We start from the raw sequence: 24550 nt of genomic DNA on the forward strand, positions 1-24550 counted from the left end.
AGCTTTTGTATTGATTGTTTTTTTTCAGTGTCTGTGCCAATGCTGATACTAATTAAGAAAGTCTTAAGCATTTAAAATACTATTATTGACTATATATTTTATACTCTTTTAGGCAGAACATTAAATATATCATAAAAATATAAATATGAATTCAAAATAATCAAGAATGAACTATATTAATACATTTAGTAAAAAATATTTTACTAGAGTATTCTGAAAGATTGGGAAAACAGATGTATTTTTTGTTAGTCTTGGAATTAAAATTGAATACGGTCTGCTTTGGTTACCAAGCAGGACTTCTGCCAGTTTGACCTGCTAAACCATCTGGTTCGTTTGATTCCCCTGGTCAAATAGCCTGCAGCTGGTGATAAGCTGCGGTACATTGTGCATTATGAGAACATGGCATGGAGTCAAACAGTGTATGGCGTGTAATTCTGTCCACCAACTTAGAGAATTCACGTTTGTTGGCTTTGTTTTGCTAAGTCTTTGTGAGTAGTTGACTGTTACGCTTCAGCCTCTGAATTCTTCCCCTGTCCCACAGCTCTCCGGGTGTCACAGTGAGCCTCAATGCCACATCTGGTCTGCTGACATCGTACAGACTCTCCGAGTCCATCACTGACCCGTCACTAGAACACGAGTCCGAGTATGACCAAGGGGAGGATGAAATTGGTTATGCCAAATCTGAAGCACCTGAAGAATATGCTTCAGAGTATGCAGAGGAAGGACATTATGAAGGCAATGATCCCGAACTAACAGAAGACCAAATAGAATATGGGGAGGAGCCTGGAGAAGAAGATGAAGTGCTAGACCTTGAAATCAATGAACCCCTCGATGAATTTCCAGTGAGTTTCTTTCTATTGTATCTTCAAAGATAACATTGCTTTGCGTGCATAGGGTTTTAGACTGATTTAAAATCTGTTTACCTCCCTAGGGAGGAGAAGAAATTAGACCTATTATCACTGTCTGCCAGTTTCTTTATCTAGGCTGTGACAAAGTTTGTGTTGACAGCTTGTTTGGCGGTAGGTAATGCTCCTTTGTCATGCGGAAAGGCAGTTGAGAATCATGACCTTGAGGATTGTATCCTTAAGGAAGAAAACAGCTTTGTGTGGTGGAGATACACTGCCAATTGTTAGAAGTACTTAATGCAAAAGCTTTTATCCAGGCTTTAGACAAGATCTGATAAAGTCCTTCGAAGGTGAAAAGATTATTGACCTGCTAAAGACATCTTTAAGGTGCTAATATCCCAAAGTGATTGATGTCCTGCTCGTTCATCCTTTTTGTAACTGAGAACTGTCTAAACCTGAATAAAGAGATTGGAGGTTAGTTCAGAAAATGTCACCTGCATAATTCAATACAATTTAAGCAGTGTATTAGAGAACATGCACTGGCTTTAATTGCTAGTGAAATGATTTAATCTTAATTAAACCTGTATGTGATCGGTGAGGTGTTTTAAAATATAAGCAAAATTACTTAAAGATTTTACTCTTTTATGTTCATAATTTTACAGAGTTGAACCTCCTCATATGCAAGCACTTTGCACAATGTTTTAAGAATGTTTATATTTTGATGGGGTAAAATCTGATATTAATGTAGATGTGCTATAGATGCACATTTACTTTGGTAAGAAAGTACTGCGGTGCCTTCTTCCTGAATTTGTAATCGAGAGATGTAGATATATAGAAGAAGTTGGGACCCAGTGTTAGATAGGATCTTTATTATGACATTAGAATATGAATGAAAACTGTTGATTGTGATGATGTTGAAATTATTGCCTTGTTAAAAGCCCTGCTAATTATGCTGTATATATGTCATATCACATAAAATTGACAGTTCTGATAGAGACAATAATTCTGATCCAGTCTGGAAGCCATAACAAAGCAGCCAGGTTTGCAATTCTGAACAGTTGATCTTGTATCTTTTCACCTTCATGTGGTGTTGCTTTAGGATGAAGATTACATGCAGTCATACAATGAGCAAGCAATGGAAGAACAAGGAGAATATACAGCTGATGAGGAGCTGGAGGAATCTCAGACAATGGCAAATGAATCAGAAGAGGTATGTTGTGAATTTAATGGAAACTTAAATAGTTATTTTAGAGTTTAATTTCCTAGAATTGCACCTCTTGCTGAGTAAGGACTGATGCACTTTGCCAGTGTTGAGTTATTGGTGGTATTACTCTTTGCATAATATGAATTGTGATAACATACATATTGTCAGATGCTCTCTTCCCCCTTGGAATGAAAATCATTAGGAAGAGGCTAAAATGTGCATATGGAATGTTGGCTTTGACATTAGTAACTTCAGGGGCCCATTTGGGTCAGAGAATGATGTTAACACTGCACACTGTCTGTTAAATCTCTAATAGCTGTGGTACCTCACTCTCCAAGGGGATCATTTGTGCTGTTCAGAGTGTAAATGTAGTTCTTGTTTATCTCCCTTCGAGAGGAGGAGTGTGAGCATGGAAAATTTGGTATTTTAGAATGGACTTTGCCAGATTGTTGTTTTGAAAGAGGTTGTGTTGGCACTGAATTTCCTGTGAAATTCATCTCGCCACTTCTCTGTGGCTGGTTGTGCTGGCAAAATGCCAACTACTCAAACAGAGTCAGAGTTCCCCCCTCCAAGGGAGAAGGGAAAGAAGGAAAAAAACCCTAAAACTTAGAACAGAAAACTGTGTTATATATTTACGTGAAAAAGGGAAAATTAGAAGTAAACTGCAATATAACACACACCCACACTAGTTAGATATAAAAAATAATTCTTTCACCTCCCCACCCAACAGCAAACTTAACCCCTCCGAACACAAATCTTACTGTTCTGGCTACAAAACCACCCAAGTGAACTCAGCCTCCCGAGGGACAGACCCAAACAGAGAGAAAGCCAAGAATAAACGTTTTACTTTCCTGAGACAACATAGCAGTGAAGAGCTTGGCAGCAGCATCCTCTCAGTACCAAGGCCATGGTCAGGAGAGAGAGAAGTTCCCTCCTCCCTCTTTTTTATATTTGAGATGACGTCAGAACATGGTATGGAATACCACTGGCCAGTAGAATTCAGCTGGCCTAACCCAGCTCGAGTCAGGTGTTAATCCAAAGCCTGCTCTAAAAACTAAAGCCTGAATTTAGGCCTACGTAAACCCAGAACATTCTCGTAGAAAAAAAGAATGAGTTCCTTCATTTGCAAGAAGAAAGTTTATGCCAAAGACTGCCACATGAGCATTCACTGATTATAGCCTAGAACAGTGGTATCATACCTGTTTCTAATTTGCAGCAAGTTTTTGATGGGGGATTTTTTTCCTTTCCCCACCAGGAATCTGCTTTAATATTACTTTTATTCCAGTTCTTAATTAAATAGGATTGAATGGATTACCTGCTGAGAAGTGTAGTCAGAGCGTTTTTCCTCTTTGGAGCTTTAACTCATCAGGAAATGAATTCCTTAAAGACACAGCAGTGTTGCTGTACGGAGTTCTAACAAGTGGGTGTGCTGTGATGCTCTAGTTGTATTTTAGTAAAACAACGTTTTTTGGTGGGTAGGGGTCTGCACTGAAAGGGGCCACCTGCCTTGTCCAGTCTTCACTGTTGCAACCATGACATCCTGCACCAAGTAAACCTTAATGTAGTTATTTCCTACTTCCCAAGTGTTAAATATACCCTTCAAAAGAACTGTGGAATACCTAAGTACTTTTTGTTCATTCACTGGATTATAGATACTTTCTTTATGATATTTTGGGAGTGGACTGATATGTTTTTTGCTTTCTACAGTCACAGTCTGAGATGATAGACACAATGCTCATCCTGTAAAATTAAGTACTTAGCTGGGATTCACTGTCAAATTTACTGCCTTAAATAAAGTACAGTTTCATTTTTAGAGTATGAATTAGTGAGAATTCTGTAATAATTATGTTGTCTAGATTCAGCCAATTCAGAATTAAATTCCTTAAGAGGCACCATTAATGCAAGTTTTCAATTGATTTTATTAATAGAACTTTTACAGAATTTGTTTATTATATAATGTGAACGTTTTGGTCATATCTTTATTTGGTTACTCTACATTCTGGCATTATTCTAATGGTCTACAGATTGCCACAGGTTTTTCTTTCCAGAATAGATCCATCTTTTATTTCATTATTATTTCATATTTCCTTTACATTTGGCAGTAGGCTCACAATTGCCCTCTCTAGATGAGAATACCACCAAGAGGGAGAACCTCTATGGAGTATCCACTTGTATTTGTTGCAAGGTTGGATGCTACCCTCAGCTCTGAAGAGTGTTGTTCTTTGAGTGTTACATAACATCACTTTCCTTAAATCTCAGCATTCACTGCTGGTAAACAAGGGTTGTCATTCTGCTGTAGAAAATGCAGCACAAGAATGGATCTGTATGGATGCAAAGAAATAGCATCATTATCTCTTGATTGAAATTTGGCATGTGAACAACTGAGAGCAAGCTGTTAGAGTGTTTGGTGGTGGTGTATTTTAAGCTGTTTCCACATTAAAACCAAATAAAGCCTCTTACTATATTGCATGAAAAAAATTTATAATCCAAGAGAAAAACTGACTGGATGGGAAGTTGGAACACGATGGCAAGAAACAAGTGAATAAGGAAAGTGAGACACCTGTTAGGAGTGGTCAGGTGGGAGGTATGAGGGAAAGGCAGGTGAAGTTTGTGCTCGAAATGGTGCTTAGAATTTGGATTTTAGATAAATAACACTCTCCGTGGAGCTTGCTTGAAAAATGTAGCACTGGTTCAGTAAATATTTTTGCCTTCTTAAGGTACAAAGGAAAAACAATCAATACCCAGAAGTTTCAACAGCAAATGGGTGTGGTGGAACAGTCACATGAGACAATATGTCCTAAATATTTTTAGAGGAAAAATATCACTAATTACTCCTGTGAAATGTGAATGTGAAAAGGAACTAAAAGTAAAACCTCCTGAAATTAGAATTTGTAATTTCTTTGTTTTATAGTGGAACTAATAAATAGTGTGATAGGGGATTTGTCATTGCATAAATTTAAACCATGTCTTGGGTTATGCTCATAAGAAATGTAGAGGACTTTAGTAGAGAAAACATTTAATGAAAATGTCCTACATACTACTTTTCTTTTGATAGAATGCAGGCTTGGAAAAAAAGGCCAGTGCATCTGTCTGTGTTGTTCCATCTGCGTTTAGCCAAAACTCTTCTGCATTTTAGTTCTGTTGTTGAAGTTTGAAGACACTACTTGTCAGCCTAGAGGAGAATTATGAAAAAAGTGCAGATCAAAGCAGCCAATTTTTAAACATATTTAAAGGCACTTAAGGTTTATTATTTTAGTCACATTTCTGATCTGTGGAGTTGAGGTGTCCTTGGAATAGGTGTAACATGCCCTCATCTGCACTCTTATTTCTTGATCCCCTAGGATTGAACGATTGCTGCTGGTTCACTGTTAACCTCTAGTAAATGCCTCCACCGCATATTTTCCAGCTAGTTAATAAAAGTTCTTTGTTTCACCTTTGTAATGTTTCTGGTTTATCCTTTACAATGTTTACCTGTTTTGCACATTTTCTGTGTCTGGCACTGAGCTCTCCTGAACACTTGGCAGTCCCAGGTTTGGGAGGATCCCGGTGACCAGTGTGTTCTGTTGCTTTCCGTTGGCTCTGTCTGTTACCAGCCCTGCTGAGCTGGCTGGGGAAGAGCACTGGCCCCTCCACAGTGGATCATAACCCAGCAGGGCGAGTTCTGGTCACTGGCTGGGATTTATGGAATAGCTATTTAATTAGGATGGCAGGAACCTCTGCCCTTGTGGTAGAAGAAAGGTCATTCCTTTTCTTTGTAAGGGTCAGCAAAGCTCTTTGGTAGCTTTGTGCAAGGTGTCAGAATGGGAAATGTAAAGCTCCCTTTGAGAAGAGCTGCTGAGAAGCCTTGACTGGTGAGTCCAGGCAGGTGACCTCAAGTGGCCATTCAGGGACTGTTGATGTATATGCAGAGATATTCATGATTGTATGTATGGCCAGACTTCATGAACGCAGATTTGGGAAGGGCTCTCCCCACGTGGGTGTGCCCTTCCAGCCTGCACAGTGGATTTTTTAGGTGAGGCACAGCTTGTGCAGAACTGGCACCACCGTTTCAGTCCTAAGGTCCATTTGTCACGGCCGAGCGAGCTTGGACAGTGACAGGGAAGTCCTCAGGACTGTCACAGCACCAAGTACTGACCGGGGCTGACCCTGCTGAGCATCTGAGATCTGAAGAGATGGGATGGCAGGGAGGCTTGAACTGCCTGGGGACGGTCCCACTGAGACTCGAACTCAGGTCCTTGGAATTCAGAGTCCAGAGTGCTATTTATGATTAGCAAGTATTAAAAGCAATTCCTGTAAGTACTAGTATGTCTTAATTCTGTGTCTGCAGTTGTGTCTTTCTGAAACATAGGATCCATTCATACACTGCAATCTTGGCAAAACAGCTCATCCTGTTTGGCTGGAAATTGGAAAAAAAGATCATCTAGAAGTCTTGCATGCTACAACTGTTGAACAAATTGCAGGGGAAGGGTGTGTGCTCCTACACGGCTCAGCTAACCTTTCCTGGAGCTGTATGGAGAGAACATATGGTTGGCTGTCAGACATGTTTGTGTCTCCATCGCAACTAATATAAATCCCTCAATAATACCTGTAATCAGACTTGGACATGGGTCAGTTAGCATTCTCCAGCACTGCCTTTCCTTGGTGCCTTCTTTTTCATCCACTCCTTTGATTCTTTTTTTGTCTTTGATTTTTAATGTTTGTACGCCTATTATTTGTTAATAGGTGACACGAGCATTGTGCTGATGAATAAAGTGAGTCAGACCAAGAAGACTACAGACTTGGTATAAGTGGCTAAGAATAGTATAGTGCTAGTCTAGAAAAGTTTGAGAAATATTTTTTTGTTTTATAGGTAAGTAGTTGTCTTGTAGTCTGTTACAACTTGTGTTGTTTTCTTTTTAGAGTGGATTTTTTTTCCCATAATGAATAGTTGTCAGAAGGCAACATTTTCCACAGGTACTTTCTATAGCATTTCATTAAAACATGGCAGAACTTTTCAGGACCACTCAGACTTCATTAACCTTTCTAATCCTGACTCTGAAGTCTGAGCTACACATTGAGAGCCTTGAACGAGTAAGGTTTGCACTCACAGATGAGATTACATGACCGAGACCAGTCTTTGATTAATTAAAAACTGGAATTCCAATGTAGCTTTTAAGGGGCATGGACATAGAGAGTGGATTTGTCTGGGATTTATGCTCTGAAGTAAAGCAGGAGGCTCAGTGTAGTGAGATCAATGTCTTGCAAAACAGCTGCTCCAGTTCCAACTTCCAGTTCTGATGCTGAAGGGAAAGTCTCTAAAAACAAGCACTGAGACACAGTAAACTTATTAGGGAGTTTATGATATTTAAAACATTTAATAGAGATATTGCTACTCCTTCTGGTAGTCCCTCTTTTGAAAGTAAAATCCTAATCCAGTCTTTCCCACTTGTTTGTTTTTATTAAACCACCTTAGCATCTCTTTCCTTGGTAACATCCCTCCTCTGTTCCATGAATTTCAACTGCCTGTCCTCAGAGGTGTTTTCATTATACATGGATATGTTAATCAGACCAGTTGTGCTCCATTTGGATTTGCTTTTGGGTTTTGGATTTCTTTCAGTCTCAAAGGGTGGTTTTTCTTTTTGCTTGCTTTTCTGTATGTTTTTAACTGCTTTATATATAAATATATATATAAAAATATATTAAAAAATATATATATATAATTTTGGCTAATAAGCAGATACATTTCTAAATATAACATGAGGTTGAATCTGGAGGTCAGTTCTGACTCAGGGCCAGTTCAGGCCTCAGCACTTCAAATGCCAGCAAAATTTGTACAAAGGAGCCTTTAAAGAAAGCTTTGCCTTTTGACACTGTTCACAAGAAAATAGATTTTTCATGTTGCATTTCCTCTATTTTGTGATTTAGGCAGCTATTGGATCTCTGGAACTTCAAGAAGAAACAAAAGAAGAATCTGATGAAGAGGAGGATGATGACGAAGAGTCTGGACGATTACGTTTCAAAACCGAACGGAAAGAAGGAACGATAATCAGGCTCTCAGATGTGACAAGAGAAAGAAGAAACATTCCAGAAACTTTGGGTGAGGTTTTGTGACAATGGATTACTTGGCAAAGCTGTAATAAATGAAAGTAAAAGACCGGCTTGCTCAAACGTTTTTTAGAAGAGTTTAACAGCAAAAGATACAACAGTCCCTTTCTGAGTGAGACTGGGCTATGTCCAAGTGATCCAAAGTCATATTAGTCCCTTGTAGTACATGTGATGTCTGTTTGCTTGGGAATAATGTTTAAACATATCATGTTTTGAAAGTCTTCTTTATATTTGTTTGTTGGGACTCTCGTGTCTTCAAAAGCTTTGCTGTATCCAAGCAGCAGCTCTCTGATCTGCTTCCACTACATGTTGTGTGGGAATATATTTTAAGGAATTTCTTTGAACAATTTTCAGCTGATAAACCAAATCTTGTTACTTGTGTTCTGCTCTGAAATACCTCCATGTTTGCTGTTTTCTCCCAGGAATATAAGCACACTCTGAACCTGTTGTGTTCCTACTCTGGGATTAGCCAGAACATGGAAACCCCTTTTTTCTGGATTTAGCTCTTCTAACATGAAACAATTTGGATCTCTTAAACCCTCTTACTTGTTTAGGCAGTGTCTAAAAATATAATTTCTTTGTATTTGAGTAACGAAACATGAGTGTGTTTGTTTCACTGCTCAGTGTATCTTACGAATTTGCCACTGCTAGTTCAGAAGAATGGGTAGATTTGGACCTTTCTTGCAGTTGCCCTGTTTTAGTCTATAAATAAAATCACATTTGTTTATGTCTTTGAGAATTAACTTCAAGACCTGTCATGTGCCCTGGGTGCTCAGGTATATGAAGCTGATGTATCTGCCTCACTGGGGATAACCTCTTCATGTTGGCCTTACAGTGGTGGCAGTAATAATTAAATAAAAAGTCAAATTAAAATTCTGGTTTTAGATGGGCAGAAATTAAGTTTTGCTTCCTGAAAGATGTTCCATTCTCATAGTTTTGCTACTGAACCAAAGTATCAGTTCAAACTATGGAAAAAAAAGCCCATATGTTTTGAAGAGAACCAAGAGAAGTGAACTGGTAATGAAGGCAAATTGTCAGATACTGTTGGATACTTATCAGATGCCACTGGGAGGTGTGTGGTACTTCAAGTTTTGCCAGACTGTAGGGTTAGATTCTTCACACAGGATCCTTTAGGAGGGTGCCATGCAGCCTGAGCTTGGAAGCTGGATGCTTTTGCTTTCCTTACAGATGAGTCAGTGTCTTTGGACAACAGGCATTTTGGAATTACGTTCCCAGAGCAGATACAAGATTACCAGAACTCATCTTGGTTACATTTTCCTCTTACCTTAAAAGTCTTGCTTTGCAAAGGATGCTAGTTCTAAGCATTTTTCTCTTGAATTACATAACCTAGTAATTCTTTAATCTGAATGGAAGGAATTTGGGCTGTTACTACACCTGCAAAACTTGAGAAGCCTTAACTCTGTAACAGAGGTGGTGTGGCTAAGAGGACTTGTTCGTGAGCAGCAAGGAATCAGCTGTAGATGCTGAGCTGGACCTTCACAGGATATTCATGTAGGCTGTGCCATGCTGTGAGAGAGATACCAGTGCTTGATTTTGAATGAAAGTGCATCTCATCTGTTGTTCATGTTTAGCAAATAGCTGCATTTACTTGCAATTTCAGGCAAAGAGTGTATTAGGGCCTTTATTCAGAATTGTTTTAGGAATCAGGAGTTGATTCTGATTAGCCTAAGACTGAAGGGAACCCTCTAGAGGCACAGATTAGTCTATATGGGCAAGGGGTATTTGTCTAAGGGGTGAGCTGGCAAAGTGCCAACTGCCCAATACAGAATCAAAGCCTTCTTCCCCCCCACCAAGAAAAGGGACAAAGGAAAAAAACCCTAGAAGCTCAACAGGTTTAAACCCAAACAAATTATATATATTTATTCAGAAAAGAGAAAATTAAGAGAAACTACAATATAACACACACTTACACAAATTAGAAATAACAAGAAGTAACTCCCCACTGAAAACAGATTCTATCACTCTAGATCCATAAGCACCCTAAAAGACCACCCAGCAAGAAACAGAAAGTATAGCAACAAAATGTTTCTATTTCCCTGAAACTCAAACAAAATGCAAGTAGCTGCAGCAGCAGCAGGGCCCAGACAGCAGGGCAGCAGCTGCGTGTGTCTTGCTTCTACTTAGGCCGTGATAGAATTGAGTGAACACCTCCCACTCCTGTATTCGTATGTCAGGTTTGCGTCATCTGGTATGAAATATTTCTTTGGTTACTTAGGTCAGGTGATGGCTGTCTCTCCTAATCTACGTAGATTCTCTGAGCCTGCTAATTTGAGGCCTGGCCAAAACTACCCCAGTGTTTTAGCTGGGGTGTATTCCGTGTGTGTTTACAACCATAAGACCATGTTTGCATACCTCATACAGACCATTTATTATTTACACAAAAGGTGCTGGTGGCTTTACAAAGTGTAAAATTTTAAAGACAAGAGTGCACTAAAACAAATTTCTTCACATGATAGCAAGGTGAATGACAATGGCATGTGCTTTTGTGTATCTGTGTCTTTACTCTTTATTTTAATATAAAAACAAGACCAGCCAATGAGAAAATAGTCAAGCTCTGCTGCAGGTTAAAAGAACAGTGATCTGAATGATATTTATTTTTAAATGCAGTTTTAAGTGATTTGGGGTGTAGCTCTGAGATAAAAGGAAGAAATGAAGCAAAAGTGGATGATTCTATAAAGTAAAGAGATTTTTTTGAAATTAGTATTTGCCAAAAGTACATTCTCACTGTTGTGAAATGGTTTCTGTTCATACTAGTCTTTCTTGTTAATTTGTTGATAAAGAGAGCAAATGATTGACCATGTGGTATAAAGTTAAACTGCAAAAACATTCTTGTTTGCATATAAATACCTACTTCCAATTGAGATTATAGAGCAAATTTTTACAGATGCTGTAGTTTAAAAATGAAATTTCATTGCAGACCTACATCTCCTTACTTTAAAATATGAACATAGTTCAGAAAACACTTAAAGAGGAATTAACATTTCAGTTGAAGTTACAAATGTAATTTCCATCCTGTCACATTTTGGTGACCTTTTGTGACAGCTTGTCTCTATTGGAGGAGTGCATTCTTACTTACTGATTAAAGATGTCATTTGAAACCATTTTATTACCAGCGATAGTGAAATTAATCTTGACACTTAGAGACACTAGAAAAATAATTGCTGATTCACTGCATTAACTGTGTGTGTGAGAACTTTACAGTAGTCAAGATGAGACTAAGTGTGTGTTTATGCTGGTAAAAAAAAGGTAAAAATATGAAGTGTTCTCGTGAATGTAGCTGAGATATTTCCTAAACATTTCTGTAGCCAAGATAATGTAGATAATGGCTTTTCAAAGTCCAGAGGAGAGGTATTGTAGGATAGCTGTGCAGTTGTTTTCTAGTGATACCAAGTTTGTCATCTTTGAAAAGAAATACGTAACTTCTTTCAGTGCATGTAGTTGAAGTCTTCTTGGAGTGGAAATTGCCATTACTCTCTGGATTTAGTTACTTGTTAAGGAATGTGAAGAGAAAAAATGTCTTTGTTATCACCAAACTAAAGTATTCCCTCTGTATCTCATTTAAGAAAAAAATCAAATCAAACCCTTACACTTATTCAGAACCATTTGCAAAGTGGTAACAAAGGTTAATTGGACGTGGCAGTACTTTTTTATGCCCTGCTTAGTTGGCTTATGTTCACTCTGATGAGTAGTGGCTGAGATTTCAGGCAGGACTGCAAAAATTGAAGTGAGGGGTTTCACTCTTGTCCTGTTGCAGAAGCACGGAGTGTAATCAGTGTGCAGATCTGGATGATGAGGAAAAAAGTTACAACATGCTGCATATATATGTAAATGAATATTGTCTGTGGATATATTTGTAGCTGTTTGGGAATGTGATTTGTATTAAATCTCTGCATTGCCCAGGATAATACGGATTCTGGGATTTTTCAAAGCTGTGGGCTTGAGGTGCTGGGACTCTCAGGGAGCAGTGTGAGGCAGGAGTAGCCACAGGGGGGTGTGCTCAGGGTTGGTGGAGCAGGAGCCATGGGGAGCAGGGCAGGGAGCACAGCACCATCCAGCTGGGCCCAGGGTGCTTTGGCCACAACCTGCACAAGGTCTGAGCCAGGGAGAAGCACTGGAGGGAAAGACAATCCCTTCTTCTTCTGCTCATCACCTCTTTTCTAGTTAGCAGTGTGATCTGTCTTTCAGGGAAGGCAGGGATTGTTTTCGTTGCTTCCTGCTCTGCAAAACCATCTTCCATGTTATGTCCTCTCCTTGATCTCTGTTATGTGGCACAAAGCTCTCAAATGCAACAGCACCCCAGCTAAGGACTGAGCTGCCTGTATTTTGCTGCGTGGTGATGTATAGCCATACACAGCATTTGAGGTGTTCATGACATGAGTCTTGACTTTTGCAGTCTCTGTGGTTCTGAACCAGCATTTTTGTGTCTAGGTGAAATTGTTCACAGCTACAACACTGTTGCCTTAATGGCATGATTTGTGGGGGAAGTATGTTTGATGTTAATGTAATCTGGTTTTTAAATAATCAGAAGTTTATATTGTACTTCTCTGGTCATTGATGTGAAATGCAAGTAATAATGCTTGCTGCAGTGAATTCCTGAGGGTTTTTGTTTGGGTTGGGGTATTTTTTTGCTGTTCTGACTGAAAAGCTGAACAGATGCATTGTGCCTTTAGAATCACAGAATCATAGAATTGATTGGGTTGGAAAAGACCTCTGAGATCATCAAGTCCAACCCTTGGTCCAACTCCAGTCCCTTTACCAGATCATGGCACTCAGTGCCACGGCCAATCTCAGTTTAAAAACCTCCAGGGATGGGGAATCCACCCCCTCTCTGGGCAGCCCATTCCAATGCCTGATTACTCTCTCTGGAAAGAATTTTCTTCTGATCTCCCAGCTTAAATTTCCCCTGGCAGAGCTTGAGCCTGTGCCCCCTCGTCCTATTGCTGAGTGCCTGGGAGAAGAGACCAACCCCCACCTGGCTAGAACTTCCTTCAGGTAGTTCTAGACAGTGATGACATGGCCTTTAAACTTTGAGAAATTTTTTGTAAAGTGAGGAGCAAAATTATTTATTCATTTTTAAAGAGAGTGAAAAGTACCTGCACATCAAAAGATTTTTGCATGGGTGCTGTCACCCCTTTCCCAAGCTTAATCAGCACAGTGCTCTGAAGTAATTTTGTTTGGAGCAGGCCATTTTTTTTCTAAAGTTGTTTAAATTCAGTGTCCTTCAATATGTGCTTGGGAGGCTGAGGGTCTTGGACCTAATCTTGCCTTTCAGGAAGCCTGGCTCTATTCCTGGGTTCATTAAAAGTTGCTTTCCTCACGTGTGATTTCTAATCTTTAATAGGAAGTTGCTTCTTATCATCTTGCACGATTGTTAGTGGTGGATACTTGTTGAAATAACCAAACTTCGTTTTCCAGCCTTGCTGAGTTGAGGGTTGTAGTGTGGAAAATGGCAGAGAAATTGTCCTGCCTGTCCTATTCCTGGGGAAAAAACCCACCCACAGCTGTCCAACTAGCACGATGCCCAGGATGCTCTGCAGGATTTGAATCCTCTCTGGTTAAAGGGAGGAGAGTTACTCCTTTGCAATGCAGTGACACTTATTTTTTCCCGTAAGGGAACTAGTGGTCCATCTTGCTGGTAGGCCAGGTCAAAGCCCACATTTGCCCTTTCATATTTGTAGGCCTGTGAGGAAACAAGACTTGCTGCAGGTGTGGAGAGGAAGGAGGCTTGAAATCAGAGCTCTTTTTTCCCACTAAACCAGCTTTGTTATCCCTGACAGCCCAGGATGGCTGAGGTGATTGTTTTAGTTGCATCTAATGCTTTTGATTGTTTTGGACAAGAGTACATTTGTCTTAATTTTCCTCAGGAATCACAGTGTGCACATATAATACCATACTAAGACTTGAGGGACTGTGGTTCCTAGCCTCTTTCTGAAGCATGCTGTGAGATTTTCCTGATTAAGCCTGATTGTCTTGGGCTCTGCTGATATCTCCAGGCATGTGCCTTGAGGGCAAAGGTAGCATTTCATAAGAGTATCTGCTAAGGCTTTATGCCATTTAATTGTGGTGTCAGAGGGGAGAGAAAAGGGCATAGAAAAACTTTTCTCCTCACCAGCATGCAAAAATGAAATAGAAAACTCTGTGACACATCCTGGGCTTTCGGAGGTCTGTGGTGTTTGCTCTGTTCTTACAGGCCATCATCAAACTCCAAACTTCTCTTTTTATAAAGCCACTGCTCTGTGGAGGTGCTGAATACTTCTGAAAACTGGGACATGCAAATTTACAGTCTCTGCAGCTCAGTCATGCAGGTAGTTTTTGTAGCCAAGTAAGAGCAACTGTCGCAGTGGGAATGCACAGCACTCACCCTTTTCTGCCCTTCTGTCAATCCTCAACTTCAAAGACTAATGGAGATTACTTATGAAGATGTTTAAGAGTGTGGTTTAAGTAGTTTTGGCTTTTAGACTCGCAGGAAATTTTAAGAGTTTTCTAATGGCTTTGGTTATATATTCTTGGTGGAGGATGTCTGGTGGTGTGGAGATACAGCACTGGTGTCTCAGCTGGCAGATAGAAATGGTTTTTATTCTGATATCCAAATATTACAGACACTGTGTGTAGTAGTATGAAGTATATATATATTAATTCAAAGTATGTTTTTGTCACGAGTGTTTCTTGTAGAGTAGTTTAATTTTGTCTTCTTAGAGAGAGAAGTCAATATTAAAGGTAACGAGGGATCTGATTGGCAAATGGCAAAAGTCTCAGCTGCATGTTTGAGTTAAAGTTTATTATCCTGGTTTATTATTTAAACCTGGTGTGTAACTCTTCTCATATTGTCATAGTGTGTTTCCTGTAGTCTGTTGTAGACTTTCCTCTGTATTTCCAAGTAATGTCATTAGCTGGGTCTATGACTGTGTAGTTTTTCCACTTAAAATTGTCAGGGTTGTGCAAGGTTTTAAGTAAATTTGTCAGTCTTTGTTACGTACCGCCTGTTCTCTGGTATTTACCTGTGATGTGAGTTGGGTGGGTGTTATCAACAGCCATGTGTGTGACTTAAGCTGGGCACGGATTTTAACTTGTGCTCTGTCTTTGGTGAAATGATTAGTTGTGATGTACAGCTGGGTCTTAAACCACATGCAGTAAAATAAATACTAAGTAGTTACATACTGGAAATTCACTTCAGCCACCAGAAAGTGCTTGTTTGGAACTGGACACTGTGCAGAAGCATCTGGTGGACAAAATCTGTTTATATGGGACACTCAATAGATCCTTTACTGTAAGGTTTACTGGTTACACTCTTGACATCTCTGCAGATAAGTGAGATGCTTAAGATAACAAAACTTTACAGCCTTCTCTTACAGGAGAAGGCAAACCTCAATATCATCTTAAAAAAACACAACAACCAAACCTTTTTGTTCATGTTTGTTTCATTTATCTCCTGCTTTTTGTCTGTGTAAAAGACACAAGTATGTGTGATTTTTCTTTCTAAAGATGTCTTTAATGAAATGTTAACATGCCACCTAAAGGAGATCAAAGTGCCTGCAAATTTTATCTTAGTGCAGGGATTCTTTTATAGTTCTAGCAATGTTTTTTTTCATTGTATTTTCCATCTTTTCAACACAAAGCTAAAATATTTTTCCCCATTTCTCCCTTCTCAGAGCTTTCTGCAGAAGCCCAAGCAGCGTTACGTGAGTTTGAAGAGAGGGAAAGGCAGCTGAAGCAGGGACGATACGGCTCCAGGAGAGGAGGGCGAAGAGGAGGCTCCGTTATGTGCCACGGAATGGGAGAACAAAGAAGAGACAATAATGACAGGGGAAGAATGAAGGATCACAGGCCTGCACTGCTGCCAAATCAGCCATCAACAATGGTACCTTTCAATCCTTAGTGTTCTTTGAAATTCCTTTCAGGAAGTTATGGAGAAATGCATTCTAAATCATGAATTTTTGCAAAGGTGGAATATATATTCCAATGTTGATGGTTTGCTCTTTTTTAGGCAGGATGGGCTTTGTGTAATGTGGTGATTGTGAAGTATGTGCTTCCAAATGAAAAGTGCATTTCAGCTCATACAGCAGTCAGACTTACCTGCTGATTTGCATGAGAATGGAGGAAAAACTTAATTCCTCTGAGAAGTCCTCTACATGCAACAAGGAAACATGTTCAGTCCACATTAGTAATAGTAATGCAGTTTAAAAATTACGATTCTGTAAAAAGTATGTGATTATAATCAAAGTAATATTTTTACTCTTCTTAAAAAAAACCAAACTATTTACCTGTTAGCCATGCTACTGTGGAGGTAAGTCAAACCCTAGGAAGGTAACCATCACTTCCCTACTAGATAAGTTATTTGAGATTTCAGATGAAATTTAGCTGTATTACTACTGGTTTTTTGTGTGTGCTTTGTACCACAATCTAAGAGACTTCACTTTTTCCATCCAAAAAAACCTCAACAACTCCAGCAAGTGTGTGATCAAGAGGTAGCCCACATTTATTTTAATTCACTGTCATAAAATGTACTGGAAGCTGAGATTGTAAAACAAAGCCTTGCAGGATAAGGTCATCTGTGTTAAACAGAGGTGATTTTTCCCAACAGCAGTAACTAGGTGCTGGTCACTGGCAGGAGTCGGTGTAGATGTCAGCGACTGAGAGCCCAGCAGTAGAATATTTCGTGCTTTTAAAACAGTGAAGGTTGAATAATTTATTTTTCTGTTTTTCTGCAGTCTTTGCTAGCGCTTTTGGTTTTAAACATTGTAAACATTTTTGTGCTCATCACAGTATCTTCTGTGCATACTGTGTAGCTGCTTTGCTTTATGTATATGGCTGCTGAAAAGATTGTGTCACATCTTTGCTGCTAAAAGGTTGCCTCTTTGGGACTCTTCCTGCATTACTATTTCGAAATTACTGGACTAGGACTGATATCTGGTATCAGTGAGTTTGGAGGCAGAAGAATGTCTCTGAAAAGAAACTTTTTATTAGATCTGAATTGGGCCATTTGTTTTTAAGTGTTGACAACACGAGACTTCCTTTTGTGCTAGGAAAGGTACCTTTGAAAGGTATCTTTCAAGTAGTTTTTTCTTGAAGCAGTATGGATAGGTTTGCTGAACTGGTATCTGAAGAGTCGAGCTTAACTGTATTTTGACTTTTTTTGCTAGTGCTAGGTCTGTTTTCTAAGGCTCTTCTATACATGAGACAAAAGTTAGTGGATTTGTGTTGGTACTCAGATTTCCAGTGATCTTCACATACACCTTATTGCAGCTGGACACGGTTTCCAGTGACATGCAGAACACTGCTATATGAAACTAGATTGTTTCACTGTTAAAAATAAGTGAGTGTGTCTGCATGCCCGCTGTGCTTCCTTGCTCTCTGCTCTCCTTCACATGAAGTGCCTTGATTGCTCCTTTGCTTTATTGTGCTGATGTTTCTGAATGGTTCCAGTTGATATAGAGAAAATAAGTTTTTCTGTTCATAATTGGCCTTAGTTGCTCTCCAAAAGTGTCTTGGTTTTGTGTTAATTTGTGTCAGGATATTATAACTTTAAAGCCTGGTGACACTGTTCTTTTGTCTGACTTTAGACGCACTCACAGAGGTTAATTCCAACACACCAGCAACCTGCTATGAGTCTGTTCCAGCAGCAACAACAGCAACAACAGCAACAGCAGCAGCAACAACAGCAGCAGCAGCAGCAACAGTTACAATCTGTGCTTCCTTTACAGCATCAGCATCATTCTTCTCCTCCTCCAGGGCTACATATGCCCCCTCCGATAGAAACGCCTCGAATAATGATGACTCCACCTCCAGTGACACCTCAGCAACCGAAGAACATCCACATAAATCCTCATTTCAAGGGGACAGTAGTGACACCTGTGCAAGGTAAGCTTTCTGAACACCTTTCCAGTCACGCAAGAGTGAGTCATTCTTTGCCAGAGGTGCAACAGTTTGTTTGTTTACCACTTCATGGAAATGAGCTTCAGGCTGCTGCTATTTCCTTTAAGCTTGAAACAAATGTTTTGCCTGAAGTAAGACATAATGTTGTTGGACTGTGGCCAGTGGAAATAGCAAAGCCTTTTCAGCTTTTATGTTTGTTACTCTAATGGAAAGCCTGTGAAGAGCAGTAAAAATGGAAACTGAAAAGAGAATGTGCTTTTTAAAAATAATAAATGTCAGCTCTCAAAACTAGGTAAGTTCTGCAGTTTGTAATTTCCACACGTGGTTCCACCTTCAGCTGAGCATTCACAGAATGACCATCCACCCCTTTCAGTGAGAGGGTACCGAGGCACTCCTTGCACTGTAATTGCTCTGTGAAAGGTACCAGCCACTGTCCTTTCTTGACAAGATACATGCCTTTAGTTCTCCTTTCAGGGCCACATTTGTAGTTGTTTGATTCACAGCCTGCAAGTACATTCTGTCTGTAAGTTAAACACTCTTTGGGCCACATTTCTTAGGGGAGCTTTTCAGCAAAGCTGTTAACGTTAACTGCTTATTTAGCAAGTGTTTAATCCCTAAGAGGGTAAAAAAAAGACACCTGCACAGCTCTGATTTGTGAGTTTGTTGGGACTAGATAAAGAAATACATAAATATTTTTACCATTAGGCTTTCTGTATTTTTCCCTCTTCAAATCAGCAGAACTCTAAGCCAGTGCTATCTTTGGTTCATTTATTTGACCAATGAAAAGTAGAAACTTGGCAGGGTAGCATATTGCCAGTATATGGAGATCTATTAGGCTTCTCACAGATGGTTTTGTAGTAGCTGTGTTGTAGAGCTTATTTTGCTTTTCCCTGTGGCGCTTTCCACAAAATTATGCATCAGGACAGATTATCTGGAAGCACTCCAAAAGATCCTTTACTCTTGCATTTTTGCCTTCTGTGCATTTTGCTAACATTTCCAAAGTAAAATTACTGTCTTGTGAGAAGCAAAAATTGCTTTCTCCTGTCTCCCTGTGAGACAGTCAACAAATCTGCTGTATCTTGGGGAGCAAGTGTCCTAATGATGGGAATGGCTACTGAGAACTTGTGCCTTTGCCTAATGTCAAAGGTATACCATTTTCTTTCTTTTATCTGAGGGTTTTTTCACATTATTGGGCAGCTTCAGGCTTGTCTCAGCCTTACCACTACATCTGTGACACTGTGGCTGTTGCAGGTCTCTTGCTTTATTTTGAGCATAGTCTCTTTTTCAGTCTTCCCTTGCAGATCCTTGTTTCAACAAGGTTGTGTATTTCCTTCACTTTAGGAGATCATCAGTGTTGGATCTGTAGTACTTTTTTTTTTCTTGACTTGTAAAATTCCGATTGTTCTCTTAGACTGAGTGATCAATTTTTGAATGGTGTAAGACCTAATTTCAGTAAGGAAGATCTTTGTGTGTTGATGGCTGGTTTTTATGAAATACCTTTGTGTTGTTCATTTTACTGAAGGAGTCATTGGCAAGAGTAGTGAATTTTTCTAATATGTGTGCACCATACTATTAAATGCAATCTTTTGAATCACTGTAGAAATTTAGTCTTTTTGATTAAAGAGCATGTATTGGAAGTTCTGTCTCCTGCAGTGACTGAGAGTAGTGGCCATCTCAGTCTTAATCTGCAGCAGTACAGTTACGTTACATGAAAGTGCAGATTTGCACACCTAAGGAAAATGTTGGAAATCAGGAGCCTTCTTCAGGTAGATGGGCAAAATTCTGAAATCTTCAATGATATTTGCATATTAAGATTAATTTTTAAGCAGTCACTGCAGGCAAATGGTAGTTAGAAATTCCAGTGTAGGGAGTCCTGTTCTAAACTTCCTCTTAAAAAGTGTTTCTCCATTTAATGCCTCTGCTTGAAGCCCCAGTAGGCAGAGACTGGTGGCTGACAACATAAGGATGTGTTTCACTTACAGCATTTTTTATTTCAGGTAGTGGGAACTATGAATAATAAGACTTACTTCCATGTTCTTGATGATGCCCTGCCCCTTCTTGGCTGAACGTTTCTCCAGATACATGAGGGTTTTTACACATTGGAAAATAGTCAGATAGGTGCAGAGTTTATTGGGATTCTCTTGTTGAGAACGTGATGCCTAGAAGCTAAAAATGCCATGTCTGGAAGTGTATGATATGCACATTTAGGTTCTGGTAATTTTAATGGTGTGCTGTCATGTTTCATTGTAGACTGGCGTTTTTTCCTCTCTAATTTTATGGCAGGATTAAGCTAACATACTTCTAATTGTCAGCACCAGTGACACTTTTCCCAACTGCAGATCATAGAAATACACTTTTTCAACATCTTTTTGGTTTGAGTTAGTCTTGAAATGCATTGAGTATATCAGTATTTTCTAAAATAGACTCAAACCTCTTGCAAATTGTTATGAAATTTTCATGTGAATAGAGGATCATACATGAGAGCTCTAGTAGACAGCTACTCAGTCTGAAAGGAAGTACTCTTGAAGAATCTGTCATTGGCTTATTACTTTGATGTTTCAAAGGCAGATCTCTCACAGTGGCCACCATCTCCCTGCCCAGCCTTGAATCTTGGCTCAAAAAAACGTGTTTACTTTCAAGTCTGTTTTGTTTCAAATGAATTTGTACTATTTTTAGTCTTTGAAGCTCCATAAATGATTAAGGACTCAGTCTATCAAACCTCTAAAACACAAGACTCTGTGAGTACCTGCTGCAGGTCCTGTGCAGTTGGTGCTCAGTTGTGCCTCCTGTGGCATTTGAATCCCATGTCTTCTAGATCCTTACTTGTCATACAGTTTTCTCTTTTTTGTGTCCTATTCTGTAAACAAGATTTCAGTTGTAAGTAGCAATTTTTTTGTCCAAATTTGAGTGCGATGAATTTATGCTGGAGGACTTTACATTGATGGACTGTGAATACTGATCCAACCTGTGATAACGAGTATTGAGTTTTTTCCCCTTAAATATTTGTACCACAAGTAGCTATTTCAAGAATCCTGTGGCACTGCCAGAATTGACATGGACTAATGAACAGTTTATGGCAGCTCTGTATGCTATTTACCTTTTGAAAACTCCTTGGTGTCTTGGGAAAAATCACATTATAATTCTCCTAAGTAATAAATATGGGAATTGCTTCTTCATCTTTTCAGGTATAGAATTGAAATTTACAACAAGAATCAATTTAATCTTCTTAAAATAGTGTTTTAGAACATGCTGTGTGTTATATTTGAAACATGCTTTTCAAACCTATGGAAATTTGACATCAGAAAAATGAGGGTTTATTTGAGACTTTTTTCTGCTGAAACAAGTGTCCAAGGATTGAAAGGGCACAGAGTTTGAACTACTATCTTTCATGAGTAATAAATTAATCTGTTTAAAATGTATAAATATATCTCTCACTCTGTGCTGCTGCCAGAGGCAGGATACTGAAATAGACTCGAGTGCTTTGCTCAGTTGATATGTCTCTATATTTCCCACTGTATGCCATTTTTCTTGGTGCCTCTCTGACCCTTAATACCTGAACTATTTTAAGACCAGGTCTGTCAAGAGGAACCTTTCAATTTTTTCCAGGTGGCCATGGCTGTTTGATATTGACAGATGTTCATTAGAAGTCACGATGAGACTATTTAACTCATTTTCTCATGTAATTTGATACAAAGCTTGCACACGGTCCTCCTCTGCTGAGGGATGGCTGCAGTTCGTGTGCCCCATCAGCCTCTGAACCAGCAAACCAAAAGTACTAAACAAAAGTGGACAGAAACCAGGCAGGGATATGAACTAAAAACAACCTCTAATGCATTAGTACTTTTGCCTCAGTTCCCGAGTAAAAAGAGATTTTTGAGGCCTCTTAGCAAACACCTGCACTGGGAAATGGACCCAACTTCTCCCTCAATCTGGGTTAATTTCTTAGCATCTTTCCTGCTCTGAAGTTTAATACAGTGGCTGACTACAAGTCAGTGTTTAACTCTATAGAAAACATTTTCCTGTCACTTTCAGAAGTTCTAAAAGCAAACTGAAGAATAAACAACCTTACTGAAAGTTTTTAGTAAGTGGACAAACGCATTCAGTGCTGTTTGAAATGCTTTAACTTTTCTAGGTCTTTTGTTTAACATAGAAACATTTGTATTTTTAAAGACTTAGACAACTCAGAGAGGAAATAAACAAAGGTGCACTGGAAAACGGGAGATCTGTCATTAAACTTTATGTTGGGAATCCAAATACAGATCAGTCCCCCAAGGTGATTCAGCTGTAGCACTTTGTGGATTATGCCATAACATTAAGTGAATGTTTTGGGAAATATTTTTTGTGACCAGTGTTTTGAAGTTCAGTTGTATGGACAAGTCATCTATGCTAATGCCCCTGAAATACTAGTTTTGGAAGTTATTTTTTGGGAAAGGGTCCCCTAATTAATTCTTAGTGGATCTTTATGCAATAATATTCTTTCATCTGAGAGCAGCAGTTCTGTGATCACAGTAACATACACCTCTGTGGTGGCAAGGCCAGAGTAAGTAGTTTTTGTGTGCTTTTAATTGCTGCCTGCTTCGTTTTACCCTCATGAGCAGTGATTTATACCAGTTAGTGTCTCTCATGTCTGTGCTTCTTGTGGTGGTTGGTGGTGAGACTGGGAGATACCTGGGAAATGATGAGTGGCATGAAGTAGAGAAGGCAAATTAATCATGTATTCTTCTATTTGAAACATGAAATTATTGTTAGTATCTCTGTCAGCTTTGTCTGAGAGACATCTTTGGCTGAATAACCGTTCTAGTTTTTCTTCCTTCAACAAGGATCAATTTAATTCTGGAAAATGCAGAACTAAATTATGTAAATTAACTAGGAGTCTCCTAATTACCCTGTTGCATGTTGCAGGGAAGGCAATGGTTGCCTAAAGTTAATTGTAGGAGCTGTGACACATGAGGGTAAAAGTAGCAGATTTTAACCATGTCTTTTTATTGCAACTGCTTTTGGAAATAACAACAACTGTTAGATAAAACAAATGGTGTTAAAAGGTGCTTCTTGTTTCAGTGCCCTTGCTGCCAGTTCCCACCCAGCCAAGACCTGCCATAGGACCCCAGAGATTTCCTGTGAGTAGCAGCTGTTTCTTCTTCTCTGATATGGATAAGCATACATTTGCAAGGAAATATTAATATCGCAAATAAAGGCTGTTCTAGTGAAATATAATTTTAAAGATTTGTAAATATTGACAATACACTCTGCAGTTGAAAATGTTTGTTAAAAGCTTAAGGTCAATGGATTTTTGAGAGTAGAATTAATTCTGTTTAACTGTAAAATTGTTGAACCAGTCTCTCCAGTGGGAGAGGCATGAATGCATCTTGTCTTAAGGAATATGGGCTTCATTTTATTACTTGACTCTTTCTGTATAAATAGAATCCTTATTTTATTTGATATAATAAAGGGCTATTTGAAATAATCCCTAAGCTTAAAAAGCAGTAATATTATATTTATTGTAAAACTCAGCAATCATTTTTATCATTACTTTCAGGCATTTCACTGTCCTCATGTTTTTACATAAAAAGTGGAACTGCCTTTCTCTTATGTTTCTGACTTTGAAAACAAACAAGACACTTCGCTGCTTCACCAGGCAAATTTCACTTCATTTTTTTTTAATTCTGTGAATGGAAGGAGTGCATGCTTCTAGAACTTTTCTCATAGTTACAGTTGTTATCCTAAATTTCTGGAGGAAATGGTTTGGAAAGTATCAAAATAAGCAAAAGAAAACTTAGGTTGCAGTCTGGCCTTAAATATTTTCAAATAAAGACCTGTATGTTATGCTTCCCAAACATATCAAACACAAAATAAATTATTCTCTGTTCATGTGTGCAGTGTTGAAGGAGGCAAGTGGATGTCTGAACATCTGTGTAGTATCACACAGTAAGTTGCTGGTACAGAGATCAGATGAGTTTGAAAGAAGCAGATTTCAGAAACCTGCTGTGACTTCCAATTGCCCTGTGCAGACCTGGTTTTGATGCAGAATATTTTTCATAGCAGGACATGTAGCTGAGGAATTGTGATGTCCATGGTTTGTACTGAAGCAGAGTTTTAAAATTGCTGTGTTTCTTCTGTGAAGTCTTAAAAGGTTAAGCTGTAAAATAGTTTCATTAAGTTATATTTTATCATGTTGTATTTCGTGGGGTTTTTTATTTTTCATGTTATATTTTATCTTTGTTAAAATGTTTTTGGAGTTTTTTTATTAAAAATATTTTAGTTTTCAGAGGAAATTGTTTTCTTCAACAGCTTTTAGTGTTACGTGGAGATGTTATTTACATTTTAAAAGTAATTTTAATTGTTCTTTTATGAAAACAATGTCTCACTTGTTTTTCTTTGACACTAAGTTGACGAGACAATAAATGCAATTTTGGATGGAAAAGGAATTGGAGGATAAGTATTATCTGCAAAGACATTGTAATTGGCATCGTTGAAGTGTGTTTACATCCGTGTAGAAAAACTGAAGATTAATTTTTTTAAAATT

General features: G+C 38.7%; 1 protein-coding gene across 5 annotated transcripts in view; it reads left to right on the top strand.

The window, feature by feature from the left end:
* Positions 1 to 24550, top strand: part of RBM33 (RNA binding motif protein 33) — a 103315-nt gene that overhangs the window by 21124 nt on the left and 57641 nt on the right. For 4 of the 5 annotated variants that reach the window (XM_071560965.1, XM_071560966.1, XM_071560968.1 and 1 more), the window contains exons 5-10: positions 542 to 842; positions 1945 to 2055; positions 7954 to 8125; positions 15804 to 16012; positions 17715 to 18012; positions 23086 to 23144. In XM_071560965.1, coding sequence (XP_071417066.1) covers positions 542 to 842; positions 1945 to 2055; positions 7954 to 8125; positions 15804 to 16012; positions 17715 to 18012; positions 23086 to 23144 — 1150 coding nt within the window. The remainder of the gene's footprint in view (positions 1 to 541; positions 843 to 1944; positions 2056 to 7953; positions 8126 to 15803; positions 16013 to 17714; positions 18013 to 23085; positions 23145 to 24550) is intronic. The other variant, XM_071560967.1, reaches the window with a different exon arrangement.

Source organism: Pithys albifrons, chromosome 7 (genome assembly GCF_047495875.1).
Source record: "Pithys albifrons albifrons isolate INPA30051 chromosome 7, PitAlb_v1, whole genome shotgun sequence".
Classification (NCBI taxonomy): domain Eukaryota; kingdom Metazoa; phylum Chordata; class Aves; order Passeriformes; family Thamnophilidae; genus Pithys; species Pithys albifrons.